The 12684-nt window shown below is 49.5% G+C and overlaps 1 protein-coding gene across 3 annotated transcripts in view; it reads right to left on the bottom strand.

The window, feature by feature from the left end:
• SH3TC1 (SH3 domain and tetratricopeptide repeats 1) overlaps window positions 1-12684 on the bottom strand; it is a 74779-nt gene that overhangs the window by 42002 nt on the left and 20093 nt on the right. For all 3 annotated transcript variants that reach the window (XM_040419156.1, XM_040419157.1, XM_040419158.1), the window contains exons 4-6: window positions 3536-3657; window positions 1538-1643; window positions 459-602 (exon numbers count right to left, since the gene is read on the bottom strand). In XM_040419156.1, coding sequence (XP_040275090.1) covers window positions 459-602; window positions 1538-1643; window positions 3536-3657 — 372 coding nt within the window. The remainder of the gene's footprint in view (window positions 1-458; window positions 603-1537; window positions 1644-3535; window positions 3658-12684) is intronic.

The following is a 12684-nucleotide window of genomic DNA, read 5'->3' as shown; positions in this document are numbered from 1 at the left end:
AAGCACAGCTACTATACAATGTACAGAGCTGTGCTTGGTTGCCTATTAGGAGGTCGCAGTACTCAAAAGGGCGCAGCAGCCTCTTCAAACAGCTGATTAGTGGCAATGCAGGGAGATGGACCCCACCGATCAGATATTGATGACCTATCCCGAGGACACATCATCAAAATTGTACTCCTGGAAAACCCCTTTAAGACTTCCCACTGAGATATGTCTGCTTATATGTCCAGGTTGGAGCAGACCATCACTTTATCCAGATCTCTACCTTTGGCTTAAAGCGGTTGGTTTCCCCTAAAAAAAGGTTTTCAGAACATCGATGCATTCCAGTCCCTTTTTTAGATGCACTACATCCCACATGAAGGGGCAGTACATTAAATTCTAGTCTTCATAAACATAGCGTAAGTGGTTTGACCTATTATAGTATCTCATCATGTTATGTTAGAGAAAGTCTTACCAACCTTCCTCCATTAAAAGACTCTTGTAAATGAGACTTAGTAAGCCTTCATTTAACAGGACTTGAATCCCAGCATCTTGTTCCTCTGGAGAAGTCAGCCAAAAAGTCTGGTCTAAAAATATGTCCTCCATGCAGTGATTCAGGAATCCTGTGTGTAAAGAAAAAAAGAACAATGTGCAGCTTTTCTGTACTTGTAATAATACATAATTAGAACTATTGCCCTGCAGGTTTGGAGACTGGGCGGGGGAGCATGGTTTGGGTAGGACCCTCAGCCCCAGCACATTCGCTATCATTCATCACAGTTTCCTGGGGTGGTAACTGACGATTGAAATCTACTCCAGCTAGGTGTATGGACTGGAGCAGGATGCATAGGCCTCGTCATATATTAAGCACATCCTTCGGCGGCACAGGGGATATCAAAGACCTGCATAAAACACAGATCTTTGTTAAATGGTCTTACAATAAAGGTCATTTATTAGGACCCAGTTGACTAGTTCTGGTTTAAAAAAGAGCCGCACGACCCAGTTTTGCGACTTTTTAAATGTTGTGTGCCTAAATTTAGGTGCATGCTGTGTTTTTACTCCATCATCACCCCTGGGGAATAGCAGGGTTGGGGTAGGGATGTGGCAAAGGTTGATCCATCTGCCCCCATCCTCACCATGGATAAGTGACAGGGGCGGGTAAGGGGGTGGCAGAGGCAGGGCATCTGCCCTGGAAAATTGACTAACATTTACACCAGTTTCCTGGTGTAAATGATGATCGAAATGTACTCCACCTAGGGGCTGGAGTAGATTTCAATCTAGTTGCATGGGCTGCCAGAGGATGTGCCTAATTTATGACAAGTCCCGCGACTCATTATAAATTATGAGCATCCTGTGTCGGCGCAGGTGATATCAAAGACTGGCGTAAAACACCAGTCTTTGATAGATGATCCCTAATTTGTATGGTTTCTATGGCATTGGAGTCTATCATAATAGAGGAAAAGTTCTGTAAGGCCTTATAGACTCAACCCAAATAGTAAAAATACAATACAATTATGACATCATATATAATTTTAAAAAAATCCTAAAATTTTTGACTTACCAAGGGAATAGTAAGTAGAAAATTTCCATATCTCTTCAAGTGTTCTGAAGGTCACGGTTATTAAATCCTTATCACTCTCAATAGACAGCAGCCGAGCTGACAGCTCCTACACAAATAGCCAAAGTCAATATTATGGACTTTTAAAAAAACTGTGTGAGATATTTATAAACAAACTATTTATTAAGGGTATTTTACAAACTTAGAAAAATGTAGAATAGTGGCAAAATGTGTATGAAAACTGATCCAGTTAAGTCATAATAATTCAGAAGTAGGTAATTTCCAGTATCTTGTCTAGCTCTGCACAGTACAGTTGTTTTCATGCTGCCAAGGCTTGCTATAAGTGAGATTACCAATGTAAAGCACTGCACTTTTAACAGACATTAACTCTATTAACAGTGTTCCCTGCTTTACAAGGTGGTCTTTTAAATGGTCTTCAAAGCTAGATTAGTTCTTTGAGAATGTGAAAATAAACACAGTAATTACACAATATGGGGTGCTTTATACTGCCCAAAGAATCTTTAATATGCACACCGTTTGCTAATCATTGCCCAAATATCATAAGCACCTAATATAGGATGGTGACTTTTCTCCAGTGCATTCACATCCATTAGTCTATACTATTAACGGGTTGCCCCGATGGAGTTTTCCTGATATTGGTGAAGAAAAGGCATAGCTCAAAAATAGATTCTAAGTTGTCACCATACCACTCAGTTTTAGACACTAATATCTGCTTCAAGTGCTGTCTTAGTCATGGCAGCTGCATTTATGTCCTTCTCTCCATGATTCTTAAAGGGGTTGTCCCATAAAAATAGTATACACTTTCTAAATCGGCACCTGCATCTGAATACTTTTGTACATACATACAATTAAAAATGTAGTATTGCCACTATTCAATAAAATGTAATTGTACAATGCCACATTCTGTTTATTATTTTCCTTATGCCTCTGTTAAGGTGGACACACATGCTCAGTTCCATCCAACGCCCCTCGAGCTGTGATATAGAAAGAGCTGAGGCAGAAAAGACACACTCCATTAGCAGAGATAGGGAGAGAGCTGCAACAGAAATGACACACCACCTGGCATGTCAAAGGGGGAGAGAGCTATGATAAAAAAAGACACTCCCCCCCCCCCCCCAGAGCTGTGATAGGAAGAGAGCTGCAGCAGAAGTGATACACCCCCCTGGGCTGGTACAGGGAGAGAGCTGCAGTAGAAAGGACACACCACCTGGCATGTCAAAGGGGGAGAGAGCTATTATAAAAAAAAAGACACCTCCCCCCAGAGCTGTGATAGGAAGAGAGCTGCAGCAGAAGTGATACACCCCCCTGGGCTGGTACAGGGAGAGAGTTGCAGCAGAAAGGACACACCACCTGGCATGTCAAAGGGAGAGAGAGCTACAACAAAAAAGGCAACCCCCATAGCTGTTATAGGAAGAGAGCTGCAGCAGAAAGAACACAGATCCTGAGCTGGGATAGGGAAAGACCTGTAGCAGAAATGACACGCCCCCTGAGCTGGGACAGAGAAAGAGCTGCAGCAGAAATGACACGCCCCCTGAGCTGGGACAGGGAAAGAGCTGCAGCAGAAATGACACGCCCCCAGAGCTGTGATAGGAAGAGAGCTGCAGCAGAAATGAACACGCCCCCTGAGCTGGGACAGGGAACGAGCTGCAGCAGAAAGTACATGTTCCCTTAGCTATGAATGAGTAAGAGCTGCAGCAGAAAGGACATATCCCATGAGAAAGGATATCGCTCCCCTAAGCTGCAGCAGAAAGAACCTGCCCCCTGAGCTTCCAGCCTGAAGACAATCTAGTAGAACAATTGGAGAAATGACTGGGGAGATCTCTGGATCCATGTGAGGTACAGGGCTGGTTCTGGCTTTGTTAGAAAGAGATTGTCATGTACTATATGATGTCTGATCTTCATTTTTTTACATTAACAATGAGATCACCCCTGTAAGTCAGAGAATAAGAGAAGCTCTGTCGTAGATATACCATAACTCACACAGAAGACTGCAGCCACGTCCTTGTTGTCATTCTCCAGTAGACGGAGTCTATTCCTGAGTTCTGCTTGGAGTTGGGGATCAGGGACGCCTCCTCGGACCATAACAAGATGGATGTTGAGATCTGTGGGACAAGAGCATTGACTGGGGCTATTTTTCAAACAATTTGATAAATAGCATAGGTTAAGATAGAGAATGGGACTCCCCTCTCCCTGCACTATTTATATTGTTCCATTTATCTCTGTCTTTTTTTATGTGTTTTATTTTTTTGTTTAATATGTTTTTTGGTGCGCCATTTATTTCTATCGCTTAAAGATGTCCCAACTGGTGAGAAGGTGGACCCTGCTCAATTAGGAATACGTGTCACAACAACAAAAAATGTCCACCAAAGTACTGGTAGGCCTGCATGCTCGATAGATTCAATGTTAAAGGGGTTGTCACACTTCAGTAAATGTCATTTATTATGTAGAGAAAGTTAATATAAGGCACTTACTAATGTATTGTGATTGTCCATATTGCCTCCTTTACTGGCTGGATTCATTTTTCCATCACATTATACACTGCTTGTATCCAGGGATACGACCACAGCTGCAACGCAGTTGCACATACGAGGTGGTCCCGGCTAGCAGAGAGACTGGCGCTTTTTCCAATAGTGTGCAAACACGACCACCTCTGCTAGATTGCAGGGTGGTCGTAACCATGGAAACAAGCAGTTTATAATGTGATGGAAAAATGAATCCAGCCAGCAAAGGAAGCAATATGGATAATAAAAGTACATTAGTAACTTTCTCTACATGATAAATGCCATTTGCTGAAATGAGACGACCCATAATCTTTACTGATAGGACAAGGTGTTTATTTCACTCCTGGCTGACCCCCATTTTTGTGTCAGTGTCCTTACTTTATTTCGGCCACAATAATTTGCACTGTCCACATAGTCTGGTCTGGTGTGACTTTTATTATGAGGAGGGCCAAACATATTCGTCCCTCTACATCACACTCCTATAAAATGGTCTAACAGTTCTGAGCATGAAGAAGATATGGGGGGGCAGCTAAGGCAAATCCTATCCAGATTTCCCTCCACAAGGCTCCCCCTATCCACAACCACAGCACTGTGAATGGTCAGCGTGTAGTGGAGGCATCAGGTCCTCCTGTTGTTGAGATAAGGCCTCATGCACACTACCGTTGTGTGCATCCGTTGCCGTTGTACCGTTTTCCTTTTTTTTCCACGGACCCATTGACTTTCAATAGGTCCGTGGAAAAATCGGAAAATGCACCGTTTTGCAGCCGCATACATTATCCGTGTTTCCTGTCCGTCAAAAAAATATGACCTGTCCTATTTTTTTGACGGACAACGGTTCACGGACCCATTCAAGTCAATGGGTCCGTGAAAGAACACGGATGCACACAAGATTGGCATCCGCGTCCGTGATCCGTGGCCGTAGGTTACTTTCATACAGACGGATCCGAAGATCCGTCTGCATAAAAGCTTTTTCAGAGATGAGTTTTCACTTCGTGAAAACTCATATCCGACAGTATATTCTAACACAGAGGCGTTCCCATAGTGATGGGGACGCTTCTAGTTAGAATATACTACGAACTGTGTACATGACTGCCCCCTGCTGCCTGGCAGCACCCGATCTCTTACAGGGGGCTGTGATCCGCACAATTAACCCCTCAGGTGCTGCACCTGAGGGGTTAATTGTGCATATCATAGCCCCCTATAAGAGATCAGGGGCTGCCAGGCAGCAGGGGGCAGACCCCCCCTCCCTCTATTGTAATATCATTGGTGGCCAGTGTGCGGCCTCCCCCGGCCCCCCCTCCCTCCCTCTGTTGTAATATCATTGGTGGCCAGTGTGCGGCCTCCGTCGCCCCCCCCTCCCTCCCTTTATTGTAATATCATTGGTGGCCAGCGTGCGGCCCCCCCCTCCCTCTATTGTAATATCATTGGTGGCCACCCTCCCCAGTTTGAATATCATTGGTGGCCAGTGTGCGGCCCCCCCGGCCCCCCCTCTATTGTATTAATATCATTGGTGGCCAGTGTGCGGCCTCCCCTCCCCCCCCCCCGATCATTGGTGGCAGCGTAGAGTTCCGATCGGAGTCCCAGTTTAATCGCTGGGGCTCCGATCGGTAACCATGGCAACCAGGACGCTACTGCAGGCCTGGTTGCCATGGTTACTTAGCAATATTAGAAGCATAATACTTACCTGCTGCCCTGTCTGTGACCGGCCGGGAGCTCCTCCTACTGGTAAGTGACAGATCATTAAGCAATGCGCCGCACAGACCTGTCACTTACCAGTAGGAGGAGCTCCGGCCGGTCACACACAGCGCAGCAGGTAAGTATGATGCTTCTAATATTGTAATATTGCTAAGTAACCATGGCAACCAGGCCTGCAGTAGCGTCCTGGTTGCCATGGTTACCGATCGGAGCCCCAGCTAAACTGGGACTCCGATCGGAACTCTCCGCTGCCACCAATGATCGGGGGGGGGGAGAGGGGAGGCCGCACACTGGCCACCAATGATATTACAATAGAGGGGGGGCGGGGGGGCCGCACACTGGCCACCAATGATATTAATACAATAGAGGGGGGCCGGGGGGGGGCGCACACTGGCCACCAATGATATTACAATAGAGGGAGGGGGGGGGGCGCACGCTGGCCACCAATGATATTACAATAAAGGGAGGGAGGGGGGGCCGACGGAGGCCGCACACTGGCCACCAATGATATTACAATAAAGGGAGGGAGGGGGGGCCGGGGGGGGGGGCGCACTGGCCACCAATGATATTCAAACTGGGGAGGGTGGGGGGTCTGCCCCCTGCTGCCTGGCAGCCCCTGATCTCTTACAGGGGGCTATGATACGCACAATTAACCCCTTCAAGTGCTGCACCTGAAGGGTTAATTGTGCTGATCAAAGCCCCCTGTAAAAGATCGGGTGCTGCCAGGCAGCAGGGGGCAGTCATGTACACAGTTCGTAGTATTATTCTAACTAGAAGCGTCCCCATCACTATGGGAACGCCTCTGTGTTAGAATATACTGTCGGATCTGAGTTTCACGATGTAACTCAAATCCGATGGTATATTCTAACATAGAGGCGTTCCTATGGTGATGGGGACGCTTCAAGTTAAAATATACCATCGGATTGGAGAAAACTCCGATCCTATGGTATATTAACTCCTGACTTTACATTGAAAGTCAATGGGGGACGGATCCGTTTGCAATTGCACCATATTGTGTCAGTGAAAAACGGATCCGTCCACATTGACTTGCATTGTAAGTCAGGACGGATCTGTTTGGCTCCGCACGGCCAGGCGGACACCAAAACGACTTTTTTTTCATGTCCGTGGATCCTCCAAAAATCAAGGAAGACCCACGGACGAAAAAACGGTCACGGATCACGGACCAACGGAACCCCGTTTTGCGGACCGTGAAAAAATACGGTTGTGTGCATGAGGCCTAAATCAGGAAGTTTCTAAATTTTGGGTTCTCTACATTGCTCCCTTTTGGTTCCAAGTCTGTATAATCCTTAGAAGTCCCCCCTGTAACCCTTTCCTAACTGATGGTTGTAGAGTTTCCTTTCCATACTATTACATTCTGCTTACAACTGTCGTTACGTGGACATTTTGTAGCACAACTTTCCAATTTTGTCAAGTGACAGCTACAGGTGAAACTCGAACAATTAGAAGATCGTGCAAAGTTTATTTATTTCAGTAATGCAACTTAGGCTACTTTCACACTAGCGTTCAGAACGGATCCGTCTGCATTAAAACTTAGAAAATTTTCTAAGTGTGAAAGTTGTCTGAGCGGATCCGTTCAGACTTTACATTGTAAGTCAATGGGGAACGGATCCGCTTGAAGATTGAGCCATATGGTGTCATCTTCAAGCGGATCCGCCCCCATTGACTTACATTGTAAGTCTGGACGGATCCGCTCGCCTCCGCACGGCCAGGCGGACACCCGAACGCTGCAAGCAGCGTTCAGGTGTCCGCTCACTGAGCGGAGCGGAGGCTGAACGCTGGCAGGCGGATGCATTCTCAGTGGATCCGCCTCCACTGAGAATGCATTGGGGCCAGACGGATGCGTTCGGGGCCGCTCGTGAGCCCCTTCAAACGGTGCGCACGAGCGGACACCCGAACGCTAGTGTGAAAGTAGCCTAAAAAGGTGATATTTCAAGCCTTTATTTGTTATAATTTGGATGATGATGGCTTACAGCTTATGACACCCAAAAGTCACAATTTTGAGGTACCCTTTGTTCAGGGGGTATGGGTTAATTAGCTGACTAGAGTGTGACACTTTGAGGCTAGAATTTTAAACCTTTTCACAAAATTCAAATTTTAAGCTGCATTAATGCAATTCCTTTTCATTTGCATTAGGCCTCATGCACACGGATGTTTTTTTTTTGCGGTCCGCAAAAACGGTTTCCGTTGTTCCGTGATCCATGTCCGTTTTTTCTTCCGTGGGTCTTCCTTGATTTTTGGAGGATCCACGGACATGAAAAATGAAAAAAAAATCTAAGTCAAGTTTGCCTTTGAAATGATAGGAAAAAACGGACACGGATCACGGACGCGGATGACAATCTTGTGTGCATCCGTGATTTTTCACAGACCCATTGACTTGAATGGGTCCGTGAACCGTTGTCCGTGAAAAAAATAGGACAGGTCCTATTTTTTTCACGGACTGGAAACATGGATCACGGACGCGGATGCCAAACGGTGCATTTTTCGATTTTTCCACGGACCCATTGAAAGTCAATGGGTCCGCTGAAAAAAACGGAAAACAGCACAACGGCCGCGGATGCACACAACGGTCGTGTGCATGAGGCCTTACTGAAAGAAACGGACTTTTGCACAATATTCAAATTTTTTGAGTCTCACCTGTATAGTGCTGCAGTGTTATCCCGGACAATACTTAAAATTTTTAAAATTCAGAGTGACAACTTAGAACATCCCGAAGGGGAAATACTTTCTAAAATCATTGTAACAGATGAGTATATATTTTATTTAGGTTTTTTGCATTGCTTGCTTTGTTATTTCTTTAGCCATTATCCTATGTTATGCCATGAAGACACTATGTTTGTCAGCGAGTTACATTGTGTACCAGACTGACTGTTGTGTCATATCAGAACCTGTGAAATACGGCCATATCCTGACCAGTTTCCTTCCTTTTCTGTCCAAATGAGTTCCCCTAACCTTATGGGATGTAGCTGTGCAGATTTGTTATCTCAGGCGAGCTGAGGATGCATTTTCATTAGCTCCCAACAGGGATGTAGGGGGTGCAGAGGCAGCAGTCACCTCGGCGCCCGAGAGGGTCCAAAATCCCCTCTCTTCTACACTGCGTGCAGAATTATTAGGCAAATTAGTATTTTGACCACATCATCCTCTTTATGCATGTTGTCTTACTCCAAGCTGTATAGGCTCGAAAGCCTACTACCAATTAAGCATATTAGGTGATGTGCATCTCTGTAATGAGAAGGGGTGTGGTCTAATGACATCAACACCCTATATCAGGTGTGCATAATTATTAGGCAACTTCCTTTCCTTTGGCAAAATGGGTCAAAAAGGAGACTTTTGTATAACTTACCAGTAAAGTCTCTTTCTCGCTCTTCCTTGGGGGACACAGGAAACCATGGGTATAGCTCTGCTCCCTAGGAGGCGTGACACTAAGTGAAAGCTGTAAGCCCCTCCTCCATCAGCTATACCCTCAGCCTGGAGAGAGAGACTGCCAGTTGCGTGTCCAAGTAGTGAAAGATAACCACCAACCGGAAAAAAAGAACTGTCAAGCCCCAACGGGGGCAACCAAGCCGGAACCACAACTGTAAACCCAAATGAAGGGCGGGTGCTGTGTCCCCCAAGGAAGAGCGAGAAAGAGACTTTACTGGTAAGTTATACAAAAGTCTCCTTTTCTCGCCCATTTTCCTTGGGGGACACAGGAAACCATGGGACGTTCCAGAGCAGTCCCAGAAGGGAGGGACCAGAACAACCAGACCAACACCCAGAGGCATCAATCAACTGCCGCCTGCAACACCAGACGGCCTAAAGCAGCGTCAGCCGACGCATGAGTATGCACCCTGTAGAATTTGGTGAAGGTGTGCAAGGAGGACCAAGTGGCCGCCTTGCAAATCAGCTCCTTAGAAGCCCGATTCCTCTGAGCCCAGGAAGCCCCGACCGCTCTAGTGGAGTGAGCGGTAACACCAAGGGGCGGAACCTTGCCCTTGGCGAGATAAGCCTCAGTAACAGCCATCTTGACAAAACGGGCGATAGCAACTTTGGACGCCGCCATCCCTCTGCGCGACCCCTCCGGAACCACAAAGAGCGAGTCAGTACGCCTGAAAGAGCTAGTTACCTCCAGATAAACCTTCAGCGCCCTGACAACGTCCAGGCGATGAAGCTTCCTCTCCCGGGGGTGGGAAGGGGAAGGACACAAGGAGGGGAGAACGATGTCCTCGTTCAGATGAAAGGTGGAGACCACCTTAGGAAGGAAGGAAGGGACCGGACGAAGAACCACCTTGTCCTGGTGGAACACTAGGAAAGGTTCCAGACAGGAGAGTGCAGCCAATTCGGACACCCTCCGAAGAGAGGTGACGGCTACAAGGAAAATAACCTTGCAGGACAGAAGCCGCAAGGAAACAGTCCGCAGAGGCTCGAAAGGAGAAGCCTGGAGCGCAGAGAGAACCAGGTTCAGGTCCCAGGGCAGTACCGGAGGGCGGTACGGAGGAACCGCGTGAGCCACGCCCTGAAGGAAAGTCTTGACAGGACCAAGGGGGGCCAGTGGGCGCTGAAACAAAATGGACAGCGCAGACACCTGACCCTTCAAAGAACTAAGACCCAGACCTTGGGCAAGGCCACTCTGAAGGAAAGACAAAACGGTGGGGAGAGAAAAGCGGAGCGGAGGAATCCCCAGATCGGCACAGAACCCCAAATAGGTCCTCCAGGTCCTATAATAGATCCTAGAAGAGGACGGCTTACGAGCGCGGATCATGGTGCGGACGACGTCCGCAGAAAAACCCCTACGCGTCAGGACGGTGGTCTCAACAGCCACGCCGTCAAACGTAGGGACCTTAAATGCGGGTGGAAGATCGGTCCCTGAGAGAGAAGATCTTCCCTGGCGGGCAGCGGCCAGGGCGCGTCCGCCAGGAGCAGCATGAGGTCGGCGTACCAAGACCGGCGGGGCCAGTCCGGAGCGACCAGAATCACCGAGACGCCTTCCGCCGCGATCTTCCGAAGGACCTTGGGCAGGAGTGGGATGGGGGGGAATATGTATGGACGCGCGAAGCCTCGCCAAGGAAGAACGAGGGCGTCGGCTCCGCAAGCTCCCGGATCCCTGGCCCTGGACAGATAGGCGGGGACCTTGTGATTGAACTTGGAGGCCATGAGGTCCACGTCCGGCATGCCCCAACGAAGGCAAATGGCCTCGAACACCTCCGGGTGAAGAGACCACTCGCCGGGGTCGACGGTGGTGCGACTGAGGAAGTCCGCCGCCCAATTGTCCACCCCTGGAATAAAAATTGCAGATAGAGCCGGGACGTGGGCTTCCGCCCAAAGGAGAATGCTGGTGACCTCCCGCATCGCTGCTGCGCTGCGAGTGCCCCCCTAGTGGTTTATGTACGCCACGGCCGTGGCGTTGTCCGATTGCACACGAACTGGATGACCCCGCAGCAGATGAGTCCAGTGTCGCAGAGACAGAAGGGCCGCTCTCAGCTCCAGGACATTGATCGAGAGTTTGGACTCCGATGGAGACCAAATGCCCTGGACGGATCGGGGAGGAAACACGCCTCCCCAGCCTAAGAGACTGGCATCGGTTGTAACCACCAGCCAGTTGAGCGGCAGAAAGGACTTGCCCAGAAGAGGGGCCTGTAACCACCAGCGGAGAGATGACCGCACCGGAGGCGATAGACGGAAGGGATGGTCCAGAGACTCCGGCGATTTGTCCCAGGAGGAGAGGATCGCCCGTTGGAGAGGGCGGGAGTGAAACTGCGCAAATGGGATCGCCTCGAAGCAGGCAACCATCTGCCCCAAGACCCGCATGCAGAAGCGGAAGGACGGTCGACGGTGGAGAAGGAGACCCCGAATCGCCCGACGGAGGGTCAGACGTTTTTCCGAGGGAAGACGTACCTCCGCCGCTCCCGTGTCTAAAAGCATTCCCAGGAAGACCAGATGTCTGGAGGGGGGAAGGGAGGACTTGGGGAAGTTGATGACCCAACCGAACCTCGCCAGGGTCTCTAGAGTGAGATCCACGCTGGCAGCCGCTTGAGAAAGGGAAGGAGCCTTGATGAGGATATCGTCCAAGTACGGCAGCAGAAAAACACCCCTGGAGCGGAGTAAGGCCAAAACCGGGGCCAGGACCTTGGTGAACACCCGGGGGGCTGTCGCCAGCCCAAAGGGAAGGGCGACAAATTGGAAGTGAAGGTCCCCCACGGCGAATCGGAGGAAGTGATGGTGACACCGGGCTACCGGAACATGGAGGTAGGCATCCTGTATATCGATGGAAGACATGAAATCTCCCCGCTCCAGGGAAGCCACCGCGGAACGGAGGGACTCCATCCGAAACCGTCGAAGGAGGAGAAAACGGTTGAGCCTTTTGAGGTCCAAAATGGGCCGCACCGAACCTCCCTTCTTGGGAACTACAAAGAGGTTCGAATAGAACCCTTTGAACCTTTCCTCTAGAGGAACGGGGGTAATCACCCCCCTGTCCAGTAAGGCTTGAACAGCCGCGGAGAACGCGGCCGCGCTTTTCGGGTCCCGCGGAGGGCGGGAGCGAAAGAACCGATCTGGAGGGAAGGACGCAAATTCGATTTTGTATCCGGAAGACACAATTTCGAGAGCCCAGGCGTCGGAGACGTGAGCCATCCAGACGTCCCTGAAAAGGAGGAGCCGGCCCCCCACCCGGGTGGGTGGGGGCGCACCTTCAGGCAGAGGACTGCTTTGCTGCGGGTGGGCGGGCAGCCTGCGGCCTGCGCCAGGAGGGCTGCGCCCGAATAAACGGCTTCCTACGCTTATCCTGGGGAGGGGCCGAAGCGGCAGCTGCGGGGCGAGCCCCAGAGGTCCTGCGGGAGGACCGAAAACGAGACGCACCAGGGCGTCCGCGGAGGGCGCCCCTGGCTTGGGGTTGAGGAAGATGGGTGCTTTTACCACCCGTGGCTTCCGAAATAAGCT

The sequence above is a fragment of the Bufo bufo genome, chromosome 2, assembly GCF_905171765.1.
Source record: "Bufo bufo chromosome 2, aBufBuf1.1, whole genome shotgun sequence".
Lineage (NCBI taxonomy): Eukaryota > Metazoa > Chordata > Amphibia > Anura > Bufonidae > Bufo > Bufo bufo.
Note: the sequence above shows the minus strand (reverse complement) of the source record. Positions and strands in the feature narration are given on the sequence as shown.